The sequence below is a fragment of the Cynoglossus semilaevis genome, chromosome 16 (genome assembly GCF_000523025.1).
Source record: "Cynoglossus semilaevis isolate Cse_v1.0 chromosome 16, Cse_v1.0, whole genome shotgun sequence".
NCBI classification, from domain to species: Eukaryota; Metazoa; Chordata; class Actinopteri; order Pleuronectiformes; family Cynoglossidae; genus Cynoglossus; species Cynoglossus semilaevis.
Genome location: NC_024322.1, coordinates 14,532,229 through 14,548,682, shown reverse-complemented (window position 1 = coordinate 14,548,682; position 16,454 = coordinate 14,532,229). Strand labels below are relative to the sequence as shown.

At 40.8% G+C, this 16,454-nt stretch overlaps 3 protein-coding genes across 4 annotated transcripts in view; all 3 read right to left on the bottom strand.

Annotated features, from left to right (window-relative positions):
* Positions 1-528: 528 nt before the first annotated feature.
* On the bottom strand, positions 529-4,317 carry LOC103392283 (ADP-ribosylation factor-like protein 3). Its single transcript, XM_025063727.1, has 9 exons — positions 3,900-4,317; positions 3,672-3,722; positions 3,498-3,559; positions 3,303-3,371; positions 3,124-3,218; positions 2,220-2,353; positions 1,673-1,831; positions 1,123-1,240; positions 529-557 (listed from the first exon to the last, which is right to left on the bottom strand). The coding sequence occupies exons 1-9, from the start codon at positions 4,020-4,022 to the stop codon at positions 529-531; spliced, it is 840 nt and encodes a 279-aa protein (XP_024919495.1). The 5' UTR covers positions 4,023-4,317.
* On the bottom strand, positions 1,329-2,346 carry LOC112488355 (rab11 family-interacting protein 4B-like). The gene is made up of 2 exons (XM_025064121.1): positions 2,220-2,346; positions 1,329-1,831 (listed from the first exon to the last, which is right to left on the bottom strand). Exons 1-2 carry the CDS (start codon positions 2,343-2,345, stop codon positions 1,586-1,588), a joined length of 372 nt encoding a protein of 123 aa, XP_024919889.1. The 5' UTR covers position 2,346; the 3' UTR covers positions 1,329-1,585.
* A 605-nt stretch (positions 4,318-4,922) lies between the features above and the next one.
* The window catches only part of LOC103392284 (ephrin type-A receptor 6), a 101,390-nt gene continuing 89,858 nt past the window's right edge, over positions 4,923-16,454 (bottom strand). The window contains exons 9-15 of one of the 2 annotated variants that reach the window (XM_025063659.1): positions 15,939-16,124; positions 12,708-12,769; positions 11,826-12,074; positions 11,393-11,542; positions 8,448-8,641; positions 7,778-7,927; positions 4,923-7,131 (exon numbers count right to left, since the gene is read on the bottom strand). In XM_025063659.1, the coding sequence (XP_024919427.1) occupies positions 7,017-7,131; positions 7,778-7,927; positions 8,448-8,641; positions 11,393-11,542; positions 11,826-12,074; positions 12,708-12,769; positions 15,939-16,124 (1,106 nt within the window). In that variant the 3' untranslated portion in view covers positions 4,923-7,016. The remainder of the gene's footprint in view (positions 7,132-7,777; positions 7,928-8,447; positions 8,642-11,392; positions 11,543-11,825; positions 12,075-12,707; positions 12,770-15,938; positions 16,125-16,454) is intronic. The other variant, XM_025063660.1, reaches the window with a different exon arrangement.

Genomic DNA, 16,454 nt, shown 5'->3' with positions numbered 1-16,454 from the left:
AGTATAAGAAAATGTGATGTGTTGAAAAAAATGGTTCAAAAACATGAGAAACTGTATAGTTATTTATATATTTATATATTTAAACTTTTATATTTATACAGTTCTATTTATATATTTATATGATTTTTTTTTAATTTGAGGGTTCCATCCTTTAAAAACTATGTTTTCTAAAAGCCTATTTAATAATAATTATATTCTCACTGTTACTCAGTTTTTTAAAAGCCTATTTTATAATAATTATATTCTCACTGTTACTCACCTGTTAATAAAAATGTTTCCATTGAAAACAATTACTTTTTGTTGTCATAACAGTAGAGAGAATTCTTTAATTGTTTGAAATTTTGGCCAAATATGTGTTGGACATATTTTATTTACATGTCATCGACCTTATTCTAGACGGACATTTTTCTTAATTTTATTAGAGACGCAGATGTAGGAAACAAAGCTGGTGTTAAGGTTTAAGGCCTGTGACATCATGGTCCCAGCAGCAGCAGCAGCAGCAGCAGCAGCAGCAGCACAGTCAGTCAGTCAGGGTTTGATCATGGTTTTGACATGATCTGCCAGGAGAAGAGGGACAAACAGAAAAAAGGTGCAGTTTGTATATATATATATATATAATATATGAACCACAACATGGCACAGTAAATTTAAACATTTTCAAAAATCTTGCACTGATTAAATTGCATTTTTTTGTGCAAATATTGACCAGAAAATCAATATTCAGACACAAAAACTTTCTTCCTCATTGCTATTAAAACAAGAAACCACACACCACTAAATAACAATGCTCAACTCCACACCACACGAAGCCCCATTAGGATGAAATTATTTTGGAGTATTTGAGGAATTCGTGACATGCTCTGTCTCCACCGGTGCATACGTACAGTGTGTGTCAACCGTGTCAAACTAAGGGTTCTGTTGGAAATGCTCATTACGACTCAAATGGACAAAAAATTGACGGCACCACACAAACTACCACCACAACAACAGTGACAGTCGACCATGTTGACTGGATGATACTCACAGTGTAAATTGTTCTATGTTACAGAGAAAAGAGAGTTTTTTTAATCAGGGAGGCAAACAATAATAGTATACATGTAGTACATAAGTAAATAGTGTTACCTTGAAGCCAGTCCAGTCCTTCCTGCAGACCTTCTCCTTTAACAGCATTGCTGGCACTGAAAAACAAGAAGTGTCCACAAGGGAATGAAGAGTGTGCAGCTCTAAATGAACCACCGGTCTAATGAGGAAACATTATTTATAGAAGAGGCACACAGGTTTGTACTAATAACCTTTTAACGTGGGAGACATTACCAAAATAAATAAATAAATAAATAACATCCTATCTGTTGTTGGTATTCCCAAGAGACCAACCCTAATATTAGCACCTGGTAAATCAGGTAAATGACAATATTACTTTGAACAGATATGAAGGTGAAAAATAAACAGCAGATATGCTGCTGTATATACAAACCTACACCAAGGAATAAGCAATGAATGTGTCAGCAAGTAAATGTCCATACCCAAAAATACTTCAAACAAATCAGCATTAAAAATATCTGTAAAACGTACGTTTCAAACCTCATCATACACAAAAGAGTGGGAACGGGCAGAAAGTTATACAAGCCGCAGGATCATGAAATGAAGAGTTCTGTATAAAGTTCACTTGTACCTGCTTCAGCCTTTTGACCTCATGTTCCAGCTCCATCTCTCTGCTCCTGCTGTTAAAGTCTGCCATGCTGGTGGAGGACGTGCGGCTGCGACCAGGTCTTTCTCCTTCCAGCTTTAACATCTGAAGGTGCTCCAGTTCTCGTCGCAAGTCTTCTATCACCTGGACAGTAAACTGCAGTAAACTGACTGAGCCAGAGGTCTGGTTCTTGTTTGGACAAGGACTGGTTTTATGAGAGACAATATTGACATGGAGCTGCCTTCAAGGTGAGCCGAATAAACATGATAAAAACAACATGAGGAGATATACTCATGGGTGCCACATTTAAAGCAGACAGGGCAGAGTAGGTGAGAATCACTTACTGCCATGAAACCGTATTTATGGTAGGAAATCTGATATTGTTTGTTTAATGCACATTTTTGTCTTTTGGCAGTCGTGAGCTGGTCTTCTGTCTCCTCAGATGATTTGACTTTAACAAGACTGTGACTGGCACCAAATAATCAACGGACTGGGCAGAGCAGTTAGGGCAGCAGAACACAAGGCCTCCCACCTCCTGCATGGCCTCCTTCTCCTTCTGGAACTGAAGTCTGTTCTCTTTCAGTTTCTCCATCATTTTCCTGTAAAGATCCATCTCGTCCCTGAGGCGCAGACTGGTGTCCTCCAGCTTGTCTGTCATTCTTTGCACTCCAAAAGTAAATTAAATATGAATCTTCAATAATGTAAATAATTAGCATAGAATTCTATAATTAATCACATCATCATCTTATATCTACACATCATGGCGTCAGCCAATCACCTGCTGTGGCTTTGTTTACATTTGTCGACAGACAAAACCCAGAAAGGTAGTTGTTCACCTCTTTGCTTTTCTTCCTCTCCTACCTCACCCGTTATCCCCTCGCCCCCTCTCCCTTCCAGAGCCAGACTGTCTGGTTTTTTTGTTTCTAGACCTGTGCGTCGGTGTTTGGCACAAGAGACATCAACAAAAGTACAAAAAAAAAAAACCAGAAAAACAAAAAAACAAAACAAACCAACAAATAACTATTCCTGCTTTAAAACCTGTTAAATACAGAACTGATGTGGGTCAAAAAGATTATTCATGAGAAAGTTTCCGAATGTTTCCATCATTATAATAAAAATAAAACTGATCAAAGTAAGCAAATGAGATCTTAAACTCCTGGGTCGGGGGCCAGGATTTGACCACATTTGGTCCACTAGATGCCACTAATAATTACATTTTGCAAAAGGAATTTTCCTTAAATGTATTTTAGTGGTTATGTATGTTCATTTTAGAATGACAAATAATAACTGGACAGTTTTTTCCAAAATATCTGTTTTTCTTTTTTTCAATTTAAATGCCGCGCGCCTTAAATCAGGCACTTTTTTCACAACCTCTGCCTCAGATTTTTCCTCCCTTGCCGTGGTGTACACTGACAGTTAAACGAGACAGGATTTACCCTCGTGGTTGAGCAGATTATCCAGCTCCTCTTTGGCAACAACCATCCTCAGTTTGTCACCGCTGTCAATGACAAATATAACGGCGTGGCTTTCTCTGAGGAGGAGCAGAGAGGACAGAACGGATGAAGAACAGCCTCGTTATGTTTGAATATTTAATGGGTCATTGTCCGACACGTACTTGTAGTAATGCTCCCACAGGTTCCTGTATCTGCTCTGTCCAGACATATCAAACACTGTAAAGGACAGGCTGAGGGGGGAGAGAGAGGGAGGGAGGGAGAGAGAGAGAGATGTAAATCAGTTTATAGAGATGCTCATCTTCCTTCATTCATTTTTAAAAATGCCTTTTGTGAGAGGCTGGTCTTTAGAATTCTACCTGGAACACTTGAACTTTTCGATGTTGAAGCCGATCGTTGGGACGATCTCCTGCGCCGGTGTCTGCGCACAAACACACACATACGCAAAGACACACACAAACAGAACAGACAAGTAATGGCAAACGTGTGTCAACGTGGTCTCAGTATGAAGAAAAGTCCAACACACACTTTACCTGAGTCACATGTTTCCACTCTGGTGACAGTGGGCCTAAAAGATTGGTCTGCTGTAAACAAGCAACGTTACCTCAACACTAACGGTATTAAAATGTATTCACACCAGAGGACGATTCACACAACAGCGTCCATTCACGCTGGGTTTTTTTTTTCTCTTTTTAACGACAACAATATAAAAACAAAAAATTCCAGGATAACGTTGTTGAGTTCCTGTGTCTTGTACTCACATGCGGAGGCTTCAGCTGGTTGATGATGGTGGTTTTCCCACTGTTGTCCAGACCCAAACACAGCACGTTGACCTCTTTCTTCCTCAGGCCGAGCCAACGCGACAGTTTATCCAGCAGCCCCATCAGACTCACAGGGAATCCCAACCATTCAGAAAACTGTAACCTTCACAGAACCATCACTGGTCATTCAACAAAACACTGAACAGAAGAACGAAAATATTATGGTCGACATGTTGATAGTAGTGAATCCCTGCTCACGAGCTGAGTTGACGCTGGAGCGTCCCAGGCTGTAGCAGCTAATCCTATTAGAATAAATGAGGCTTTGTGGAACCTCTCACTGACCTGGTTATAGAACATGGAGCCTTTAAGGTTTCCTTCATACGAATGCATCGTGTTTCTTTAAGGGCATTTTGGAGCCTTAATGACCTCTCTACACAAACACACATATATATGGGTATATATGTATGTATATATTTATATATATATATATTTCAATATATACATATATCTATATATTTATACATATATTTTGCCACATACTGTACATACACATATATGCATATAGACATAAATATATACATATATCTATATATTTATACATATATTTTGCCACATACTGTACATACACATATATGCATATAGACATAAATATATACATATATGTGTATATATATATATATATATTTCAATATATACATATATATATGCACATATGTTTTTTGAAGACAGGAGCAAGACCTTCTCTGACATTTGTTCTGCTATGATTCAAACGCTCTGCTCACTTTCTGGTTATTTATTTCAATTCAATAATTCATTCGATTTATTGATATTTAATATTATAACAATCTGTTTGTTGCTACATGCTAGGTGTCCCGCAATGAGTTCACACGCACACACACACACTGCCCGTGCCACCTATATAACACCGCCTTCCAGTTCCACAGGTCAATTCTATGCAGACGATGCGTTCTGCGATGTACTGCAGGGCGAGTCAGAACTAAATAAGAATGAGCAGTCGAGTGCCAGAACTGTTCATCTTTAATTGCAAATAAATATCCGCTGCCTCTTACAGTGTGCAAGATCTACAACATCTCTTTGGAAATCATAGAAAAATAAAATACAAGAATTATAAGTATACTTGTACTTTGTACAAAAGAATGTTCTAACATTGCTCAGCAGTAGAACATGCTAAACAAACAGCATCTGATATTCTCCTTATCCGTCGAGGGGGTGCTGACTGTGAGGGAGGTGTGTGTACAAATATGTCTGTGTGTTGCCATGTGCACATGCGCCTTTCCTACTCCTGAAAGGTCCGGAAGCATAACCACTGCGCTGTGACCCCAGAGCACGGATCCTGTTTGCCTTTTGACATTCATCACTGTTGACACAGTTTGTTGTCTTGACGACGAGCTCTTCATATTCACATGGATGACGATTCAAAGTAATGGCTAGGTCCTTTGACTGCACTCAAACTCTGGAGCTACTGTAAAGTGTATCTGTCATTGTAAGGCATTCAGTGCATGTGTGAGTGTGTGTGTAGGTGTGTGTGTGTGTGTGTGTGAGACAGTGTGTGTGTGATGCTGCTGATAATGACAGTCGTTGAATATCAGCCTGAGATTCTATGCTGATTACAATCTATGAATATACCGCCTTCTGTCCACCACCGGACCGGAGAATAAAACTTATAATAAATTCCTGTCTGTCACTGAGTTCTGGAAACATGACATCAGTCCCAACATCAGTTGGTCAGATGAATCCTCCTGGAAGCTTTACATCTGTTACACCAAGCACAGTGGTTCCCAAACTATTTCTGCGGCACCACTGTAGCAAAAAAAAAAAAAAAAATTTAAAGTGAAATACATTTTTTTTCTCTCTCCGTGACCGTCCTTGCAACAGCTCTGCGCCCCCAAAAGGGGGCCAGCCCCCCACTTTGGGAACCACCGATCCAATACAACAACAACTTTGCGTGGAAGTACTAACAACAACAGGCGTAGGCCGGTACTGTGAATCAATCGATACATGTTCCGTTGGTGGACTCCCACCTCAACAGCAGCGAAGATCTGTGAACATTCATATGCAGGTAGTGGAGACTGTGAACTTTCAGGCAACGTGAAACATTCACAATCCAAAAAAAGGCAGAAAAACTGTCGGAGCAGAGTTGTTACTGTTCTTCATCAGAAGGCATCGGACCCAGTTCTGGTACAGGAGCGTGTGAGACTAAAACCAGGCGGACGTGGCTGCTGTTCAGCATGAGTTTTTTTTTTTTTTTTTTTCTCGTTTTATCGTACAGTACGAGCCTTCGTCTCTTGGAAATACTGAGGTGACTGTATTGCTGACGTTATTAAAAAAACTAACCCATAGAAAAAAAGAAATAAAAACATTTTAAGTAAGTTCCAGATTCACTAGGGCTTTCACATAAAGGACCGCACGTATATAGATAGATAGGTTATGATAATAATTATGGAATATTCTTCTATACACTTTTAAAACATTCACGGCATCTTCTTAACTTGCTTCTGTCTTCAAGTATTAGTGTACAAGACTCTCTGGGGAGAGGACAAATTAATTAACCCCCCCCCCCAAAAAAAAAAAAAACACAACAAAACCAAAGAAGTACTGAGGATACTTTGTAGAGTAGACGTAAAACATTTCAATTGCACACCCGATAGCAGCTACATGAGCACTTAACTCAGAGCAAGAAAAAAAAAAAAAAAAAGAGAAGAAAACTCTGTAGATTATGTTTATAAATCTACATCTCTATATATTGTTGCTCCACACACAATACTGCTGCTGCAACAAGGCATTACATTTCCCCTAAGCGAGGGCCTGGTCCAGTGTGTGTGTGTGTGTGTGTGTGTGTGTGTGTGTGTGTGTGTGTACTCAGGCTGTGATAGTCTGGAACACTGTGGACCCACTGGGCGAACTGGGAAAAGAATGGAGAGTATAAAAAACAGGTCTGTTACTACTGGACGTGTGAGGGAGAGACCGAGAGTCAGTCCAGTCTGTTCAGTTCGACTCAGGCGAAGGCTGTGGACCGGTCGGTTTCTGAGGTCTACACTTCAGTCCCTTCTGCTCCGCCTCTGTGTCCGTCCCAGGTTGTGGTAAAAAAGTGCGTCTTCATACATGGAAACCCTTCTCCTGTTCGTGCAGCAGCTGGAGGCGAAGAGTCTGTAAGCTGCTGATGATCCGCCTCTGGTGGCCAATGAGCTCCACCCCGATGCTCCTCACATCTCTAGGTCGAAAGCAGAGAGACAAATGCGGGGAAAGCACACGGAGAAGACCTTTAGTAGACTGGGAACGCCGTGTTAGGAACAGCCTGAGTGACTGACCCTGTCTGTTGTCACCTGACTGTTTTAGTGCCGTCTGTGATCACTAGTGCACAGATAGTGGTCAGAAAGTATGTTCACAAAAGTTACCTGCTCTTGTCTTAACAGCAGGAAGTTGTTGGTTTAATCCCTGGGGGTAAATCTATTGATCTTTCCTGTTTGGAGTTTGTACGATTTCTCTGGTCTCTCGTTTTGGTCCAATTATTGGGTCGCTCTACAGCAGAGGTGTCAAACTCAAATTCACACTGGGCTAAAATGACGTCTGCCTTTTCCCTGCAGTGCCTGCAGGCTAAAATTACGTCTGCCTTTTCCCTGCAGTGCCTGCATTTACCCAGGTGATGGCGTAGAAAAGGCTAAAAGCATTTTAGCATTTTAGCATTTTAGCATTCATGCATGACTTTTACATGTCATTTGTCTTAGTTCGTACAAACACTGTAACATAAAACAGTTATTAATTGATGTGGAACATGCAGTAATAGAGTACTACGAAGTACTACGGAGTGGTGTTCTGACGTGAAATAAAAAACTGTCATAGGACAAAATTCCACTCACTCAATGCTCATTCCGGCCACTGAATCCAGCGTGCTGTAACCCGCTGCCATGAAGTTACTGCTGTACTGACTCATCTTAATGGAGTCCAGCCAGTCAGTGACAGAGATGAACATCGGGTAGTCCATGTCCTCCCCGGGAGACTCTGGAAGACTGGGACAACCAGGAACACAGATGAAGAGAAATAACAACAACAACAAGAACAGAAAATGTATTATTATATACACCGGATTATTTACAGGAGGAATACAAATAAGTTAATTATTATTACTATATCAATTATTATTAGAAGAAAAAAACAATTAATACTGTTAAAATTAAAATCGGTGTCAAAAAATTTAACATTTGAATCTGATTAATCACAGGGTACAGCAATTAATCAAAATTAATTCTGATTGTGTTTTAGTTTCTAGATAAAACATTACAAAAAATGTCACTTGTTTTCTGTATATTTCTGGACACAAAACCCATAACAGCAGGTAAATATATATATATGTGTTTTTATGCAGCTCCACTTTCTCCCCACAGTATAATAAATAACTCCCCATATATTAAATTACATTAAAAATTAAAATGTCATGATGTCCTTTTCCTGGATTTAGGACAGTCTTTGTTAAGCTGATGATAACATTAACTTTTACAAGTGAAATAAGTGAAATTCTTAGGGCTGCACCTCTGAATGTCCTCGACCAGCGGCAGCAGGCTGCTGGGGTTACGGATCAGTTTATCCAAGAAGGAAACAATATCTGGGAACTTGGGCCGATGATTCCTCTCCTTCTGCCAGCAGTGCAGCATCAGCTGGTGCAGGGCGACTGGGCAGCCCATGGGCGCGGGCAGACGGTAGCCCTCCTCGATGGACAGGATCACCTGGAGAACAGAGGGAGGAGGTGAAGAGTGACGGGAGAGAATAAACCGATCGACTTCAGATCTGTACAAATCTGGTCCCTGAAAAGTGAAATAAATAAAATATTTTTAAAATTGAGGATAATCTTTACGACTGAAACTAGAAAAACTGAAAGTGTCTGTCTTCTTGAGTATTGAAAAGTATCCACTCTTAAATGTGATTGTACTGACCGAACGGTACACTGAAGGTGTCTGACTCTAACGAGCAGCACCAGGATGTCAGACGGCGGCCCGCGGGGCCACATGTGGAGCGGCCAAGTCTGAGGTCATCTGAGCGGAGCGCAGTGAAACTGAGCCAATCAACTGATGAGTAATCAAATTCCTACAGATGGCAGACGGTGAACGCAACACTGGCTGTAGCCTAGCAACACACAAACCCCCAAAACAAATCCCTTGCGCGCGCGCGCGTGTGCGTGTGTGTGTGTGTACAAAAGTGTTGTTTCTGGAAGTGAATTGTCAGTTCACTGTACAGCAGCACATCCTTCTGAAGCAGAACTTCAAAATGATCAATCATCACTTTAACCCTGACTGAAAAAAATAACTGTTTATTCACTACAAATGTCACCGGAACTGATTAAATTACATTTTTTTTCAGGATACTGAAATTACTCAATGTTATTCAATAGTACTATGTTTATGTTTTACATATATACTGTATACTATGTATATATATACAGTATATGCGTATTTTGTGGCAATATATTTATATATATGTGTATGTATATATATATTTATATATGTGTGTAGAAATATATATATTTATGTATATATTTATATCTATATATATAGTTATAAATATATATATAGTATATGCTATATTTACTTATATTTATATGCTCTATTTACTGTATACTATAGATATATATACGTATATACTGTATATATTGTATTCGATCTTTCTGGCCATGATGCTCAAATACCGGCTTCCAACATTCTTTTAAAAACTGTAAAAAAAAGCCGCGACTTTAATAAATAGAATCTGTCGTCAATATTTTCCTCCTCCCTAAACAAGCGTGAACTTGACCTCTCCTGACCCCTGAACGCATCATCGATGCATAGCTGGTGAGGAACAACCTATAAATCCACTCAATTAACAAGGTTTTTTTTTTGTTTTTTTTTCCCGGCCGAGCTTCCTGTGTTTAAGCAGAGACGAGGGGGATCTCAGGGTAGTTTATAAAGTCCACTGCTGTGCGGTGCTAAAAAAGTATCGCTGCATTATGTATAATAAATAGAGTCATTTATCAGAGGGAAAGTAAAAGGGAGGTTTTAATGCCCCGTCCCGTTGGTGGGAGGCTGTAAACGTGCACAGATATGAGTTTGATGTAGTATCGAACGAATATTCACCTTAAAATAAAGTTTAAATAAAGTCCATATTGAGAATAAAATCAATAAAAAAAACCCAACATATTAGAAATTATGCCTTCAACATGCATCAAAGGCAAAGTCAGAACAGGATTTGTTTGTTTTTTTGCCACAAAATGTCTATTTCAGGCGGTCGGTTCCTGTGCGTTGGAGACACCTTCTTGGACAAACTGTTTTAAACTTGACTTTATTACAGTATATGTAGGAGTTTCAGCAGCTCCAGTTTGGTAAAGCAGTGATCTGTGATCTCTGTGGGCTGCAGCGGTCAGCCTCTGACCAGGACGGAATTGTGTAAAAGCTGGTTTTGCTGCTTGACCGGACCTTTACCTTAGAAAGAACATCTAAGCAATTCCCAAATCCTCCCCAAACCCTGGGACTTTGTTGTACTGTGTGTGTGTGTGTGTGTGTGTGTATGAGGTTGAAAGGATTACTGCGGAGCTTCCACACTCAGCGGAGAGAGGGATGGATCTGATTCTCCAATCCTGACCGCAGCAGCAGGATCAGCGGGGGAGCTCCGAGCCACTGAATCTGCAGCTTTAAACCCCCCCCCCCCGCCCCACCCCCCCTCCACTGGACCAAAGTCCTCTGAACCCCCTGACCTTTGCTGCTCTTTTGCGTTCCGTCTCACTCATCTTTTTCATCCTCTCGGTGATTCACTGCTTCTAACCTTCTTACTCACAGACGCAGGGTTTTTTTGATGTCTGGAGCAGCCGGCGCTCACATGAAAGGCCGACAATTTGATCAGGACTTTATCACCAGAAATAAATGAAGAAGTGGAGATTTCCCCCAGTGGAGCGGGGGATATGAATCGACAAGTCCAGCCTGAAGCAGGTGGGATGATATGGTGTCTTAAAGACAGAGTAGAGCAGAGTGGGTCGGAGTGAAGATGATCTTTGGAAAAGACAGTTTCTCCTTCCAACAACTAACTCCATGATTACACTGTGATTCACAGATTCCTGGAGAGAGCAAAAAAAGTCAGTCAGTAAGTCGATCAGTCGGTCGGTCAGTCAGTCAGTCAGTCGGTCGATCAGTCAGTCAGTCAGTCGGTCAGTGTGTCAAAAATGTGAAAAGTCCATTCCTGTTAGGGTTGGTAATTGGACCAATGGGAACCCGTAGAAAAATGGTCCCGAGAACTCATTCCCTGTAAGGTCATTCAAGGTCGTGGAATAAATTGTCGGTCGATCTCAGACCAACTTCAACCTCTAATCGTTTATGACAACAGGGAGGTCAAATTCAAATCCAATCAGATGTCAGAATGACAGCACGAGGGTTAAATCTATGTACTACTTACTGCAAAGACCACAGATAAAATGTACTGCAGAAGAAAACCACATTACGGTGAACTTTACTCACATCCTGATTGGACATCTCCCAGTACGGCCGTTCCCCATATGACATCACTTCCCACATGACAATGCCGTAACTCCACGCATCACTGGCTGAGGAGAACTTCCTGTAAGAGATGGCTTCAGGTGCTGTCCATCGGATGGGAATTTTACCACCCTGCTCAGAGGCAAAAACAGTATCAGAATAAATATGTTGTTAGTTTGAAGTCATGAACTGATTATTACACAAATCTGGAAATCAGACAGGATTTCATGTTTTGAGTTCAGATCATTAAACTCCACCAAAGTTTGCAGGTTTCCTACAGTATATTTGAAAAATTACTTCAAAAACTGAACAAATAGCAACAACAAATACCCCATGCAGTTGATTTAGACAAACAGAGAAAATGACGACTCCATCAGGGGAGAAAATGACAAGTTGGAACGTCTCAATATTTCACCTGAAGATAAATAATACAGCGAGGAGAGTTCAGGTGTACCGTGGTGGTGTACGCGGCCTCGGGGTCGTCCTCCAGCACTCGGGACAAACCGAAGTCTGACACTTTACACACCAGGTTGCTGTTGACCAGGATGTTTCGAGCCGCCAGGTCTCTGTGAACGTAGCCGATGTCTGACAGGTACTTCATACCTGAGGCGATGCCACGGAGCATTCCAACCAACTGGATGACAGTGAAGTGACCATCGTGTTGCTGGCAGAGAGAAGAGGAGAACGACGAAGATGAACTGACACATTTGAAGCTGTTTTTTTTTTTTTTTAAAGGTGGGAATTTTGGGAATGTGCATCAGTGTAAAGTGATCTACTGGTCATTGTGACACCAACCAAAGATGACCTCTGTTTTTTTTACCCATCAGCTTAGTCAGCAGGGGGCGATGCCTTGCTCATAGCACCTCAGTGGTAACTTGGCAGCTGGTGGACTCGAACCTGAAACCTTCCGGACCCAAGGCTGCTACCTTAACCACTAAGCCACCACTGCCCAAGCGCAGACGGCAGTGCATGTCACTCTGTTCATGTGTGTGTTTACATGTTATCTGACGATTCCTCACACAATTTATATAAACATATATGTACATGCACATACATATATACCTACATAAATATAAACACGTTTTGTATATACATATGCATATTCACATATATGCGTCTATGTACAAACATGTATATATAAGTACATATATTTATACATATATACCGTGTGTTTACGTAAATACGTCACAGAGTGATAGAGAGAGAAAGAGAAAGAGAAAGAAAGAGAGAGAGAGAGAGAGAGACCAATCACAGATCCAGACACAGAATGGAGTTCTTAGATCATCGAGTCACTCACCCTCAGAAATGAGTCCAGTGATCCATTTTCCACATACTCCACCACTATCATCACAGGTCTGCCTGTACAGACACAGACACAGAACACATTTTTAAATATATATATATATATATATATTTCATATTATTATTTCTCCTATGAGGAATAAAGGTGAGCTAAGCCAGGCAGGGTAAAAAAAAATTAAATAAAAAATTCTTGTCTTCTCCCCCTGGTGCTTGATGAACAAATGACCTTTACAGTTCATCATCACATTAGCATCTTAAGCTACGTACAGAATATTTGTCAAGTTTTATAAATTTACCAACTGCCCACACGGAGACACACGATCACTTTTACTGTACAACTAAATAGACCTGACAAAAAGAAACATTTGTTAAACATAAATAAAACATTTTTAGAGACGTTGCTAACTAAAACAACAAGTGTTGGATTAAAAAATAAATCTAAAAACTTTGACCTTTTGCACTTTTGTTCTGTTTATGACACCAGTATTTATGACAAAAATAAACAACAGTCTGTGTCCATCTCTGACGCGCTCTCCTGACCAGAGGAGTAAACATGCAGCGCAGCGAGACGGTGGTGGGATTTGGAATTCCGACCGCTTTTTACCACTCGAATTGGAATGTGTAAAATCAATGAGAGGTGAAGTGGTGTAATGTCAGAACAAAGGTGTGGGAAAGACTTCCTCCCTGAATAAATGCTGTTTTTCCCCCTTTATTTCCCTTTATGGAGTCAAGACGTTTGCTTCCAATTTCATGGCTTTACGCTCCATAAGTAACAACCGTGGCCTCGTTCTACATCACTGCCAGGTTTGACGCAGTTACAGAAGAAACACAGATTCTGTTACAGCGCAGCCAAATCAAATGACGTCTGTCACCGCTGTTAGCTACAACAGTTCTCAGCAGCTACACATCAGGTGAGGTGTGGAACACAGTCTTCAAGTGACCCGGTCACGGTGGTCACCGGTATAAAAATGCAAGCGGTCGCTGGAGAAAAGTCACTTATGGCCAGAGAACAGTTTGAATCTCTGACCATGTGATTGACAGATGGGTTCATTTGTACTTTGGTGTGTGTGACGTGACCCATGGTTTACACTGACATGACAATGTAGATCTATATTAATTGGAGGGAAAAAAAAACCCCCAAAAACATTATTATTAGTTGTGGGCCAGATTGAATGGTTGAGTGGACCAGATTCGGCCTGCGAGCCACCAGTTGTCAATTATCATTTGTTTTCCTCAGTGCCACTATTACGAGCAAGATTGAACACAGTGACCCAGGCCAATACTGTTGACCAACAGTACAGTCAAAATTTGATTTTTATTACATTTTATTTTAAGTGTCCCACGCCCCAGGTGTTTGTCCACAAATATTTTCTGTCCCTCTGACAAGTATATTTGGTGACCCCTGCTGTATGTAGACGGTAATTAATTCCTTCAGTGTTCGGTCACTGCAGGGCTGACAGCTACTTCTCCTTTGGAGAGAGAAATAATGTTGGGCCAAACATAAGATTGGAATAAAATGATAAAATGAAGATATCATTGAATTTTTATTTTAAAAAAATGAGAAAAATGAAGATAAGAAGGAGTTAGTGATATTTTAAAAAAAATGAAGATAAGAAGGAGTTAGTGAATACAAAAGTGAACACATTCAGTGATTTTTTTAAAGTTTGGAGTCCTGCTGTTATTTTTAGAGCGGCTCAGTCACAGGGAGGATCAGATTCTCGGAGCTGCAGAAGCCGCCCCCTCACACTCATCCATCAGAGACTGACAGGAAGTGATGTGATCAAGCTGCTCGTTCTCCTGTGCTAATTAGCCAAGTCTAAGACAACAACGCGTGGTTATGCAGTGCAGCGCCTGAACAATAACAAGCGCACCTGTTTACCAGCGTCCAATGTGTCACCTGTGATTTTAGTGCAGGTATAGCAGTCAGTCACAGCACAATACATCCCATAATTAGTCTCTGAAGAACAACAGCAGATGGAGGGAGGAGGGGGGAGAGAGAGAGAGAGAGGGAGAGAGGGAGAGAGAGAGGGAGAGGAAGGTAAACAGACAGGGATGAAGAGGAGGATGAAGAAGAGGAGTACGGTGGGCTCTGCCGTTACTTTATGTGTGTGTGTGGCCCGTGTCAGACAGGACTTCTGTATGTGTGTGTGTGTGTGTGTGTGTGTATATATACTCATTATTGTTGCCTATTTAGGACCAACATTGACATTTCGTCTGATTTTTTCCAGGACTCGTCGACGTGACGGTAAAAATGAAAACCCTGTCGTAACGAGAGCGAAAACTAATTTCCGAGGCTGCGGTTCAGGTGAGGATTAGGATGGGAATGAAACGGTTTCTGGTTAAATTGGAAACAAACTTGTACAAATGAGGAGAAGTCGGTGCAGAGGCTTAACAACAAACCTGAGTGTGTGTGTGTGTGTGCACTTAAATAATACACAAATAAATAAATAAGTGCGTAAACACAAACACAATGAGTTACAATTAATTTTTTTTTTTAAGTTTGTGACGTGACTTTTTTGTCTTCAAATGCATTATTTTATAATTTAGGTATTTTTTAAAATATATATTTTTTTATGCTGCAAAATTTATAAACTCCAAAAAAGTTGGAAAACTTTCATTTGGATACTTTAAAAAAACGTCAGTACGATAATCAAAAAAAAAAAGATCCTTTAAGCTGAATCCTGGTCAGGAGGATCAGTGCGCCCCCTGTTGGCATCAAAGGGAAGATTTGAAAGTTTTCATGGGACACATTCAAATTCACACTGACGTCTCACTTTATTTGCCCCCCCCCGTAAAAACAAGCATATGTTTCACCAGGAGGAGCCCCGTAAAACACAGCTCGTTAACACACACACACAAACACACAAACACACACACACAAACACACACAAACACACACACACAAACACACACGCGCAGAAAGGTGTAAATAAAGAAAACTGAACTTTTGAGTTTTTTTCTGAAAAATTGTTTTAACTTTAAATATTGAAAACCGTTACCGTTCCGACTGGACGAACCGCAGATCGAGGTAATTAACTAACTAATTAGTTAGTTGGTTATTAAGTGAAACACAGGTGCAGCAAAGCAAACCCTAACCCCATATTGATCAAAGGATGGAGTAAATGTGATTTTAAATGAATTTCCCTGCTGACGTTCAAACACAAATACAGCAAAATACACACATGGTCAATACATTCATATATAAATATCTAAAAGTTCCTCTTACTTTTTGTGACGACGCCTTCCAACCTGATGATGTTGGGGTGGTCGAACTGGCCCATGATGGATGCCTCGCGCAGGAAGTCCCGCCTCTGGCGATCCACGTAGCCTCCTTTCAGCGTCTTTATGGCCACGGCGATCTCCTTCTTCCCCAGCGTCCTGAGTCGGCCGCTGCACACCTCCCCAAACTCCCCTGCAGGAGGACGAGAACATCAGAACATCAGAACTGCACAAAGAAAATCTCCACCACAGCATCATGATGTACTGGCGCCATGAGCCATGAGGGGGCACTGTTGCAATTCCCATCGTTATGAATCTAATGGTTTAATATGATGAAAATTCTCTCTCTCTCTCTTTTCTTCCTCTGAAAAAAAAAACCCACCACCACATCTATTCTTGCACTTTTCTTTGTTCTCTCAATCTGTTCTAGCTTTAATATTCCTGCAGTCGGAGCAGAGAAAATGACGGTGAGACACTGGGACGGGAGGGTGTGAGGGGGGGAGTGTGTGTGTGTGTGTGGGTG

What these genes read in the sequence shown, in the direction of transcription:
- LOC112488355 (XM_025064121.1), bottom strand. Translation starts at nt 2,345, where the DNA reads ATGACAGACAAGCTGGAGGACACCAGTCTGCGCCTCAGGGACGAGATG. An exon ending in AGAAGGAGGCCATGCAGGAG is followed by an intron (nt 1,832 to 2,219) that starts GTGGGAGGCCTT and finishes TTTACTGTCCAG; the next exon opens with GTGATAGAAGACTTGCGACG.
- LOC103392283 (XM_025063727.1), bottom strand. Translation starts at nt 4,022, where the DNA reads ATGGGGCTGCTGGATAAACTGTCGCGTTGGCTCGGCCTGAGGAAGAAA. An exon ending in AGGTCAAAAGGCTGAAGCAG is followed by an intron (nt 1,241 to 1,672) that starts GTACAAGTGAAC and finishes TTTCCTCATTAG; the next exon opens with ACCGGTGGTTCATTTAGAGC. An exon ending in AGGACTGGACTGGCTTCAAG is followed by an intron (nt 558 to 1,122) that starts GTAACACTATTT and finishes TTCTCCTGGCAG; the next exon opens with ATCATGTCAAAACCATGATC.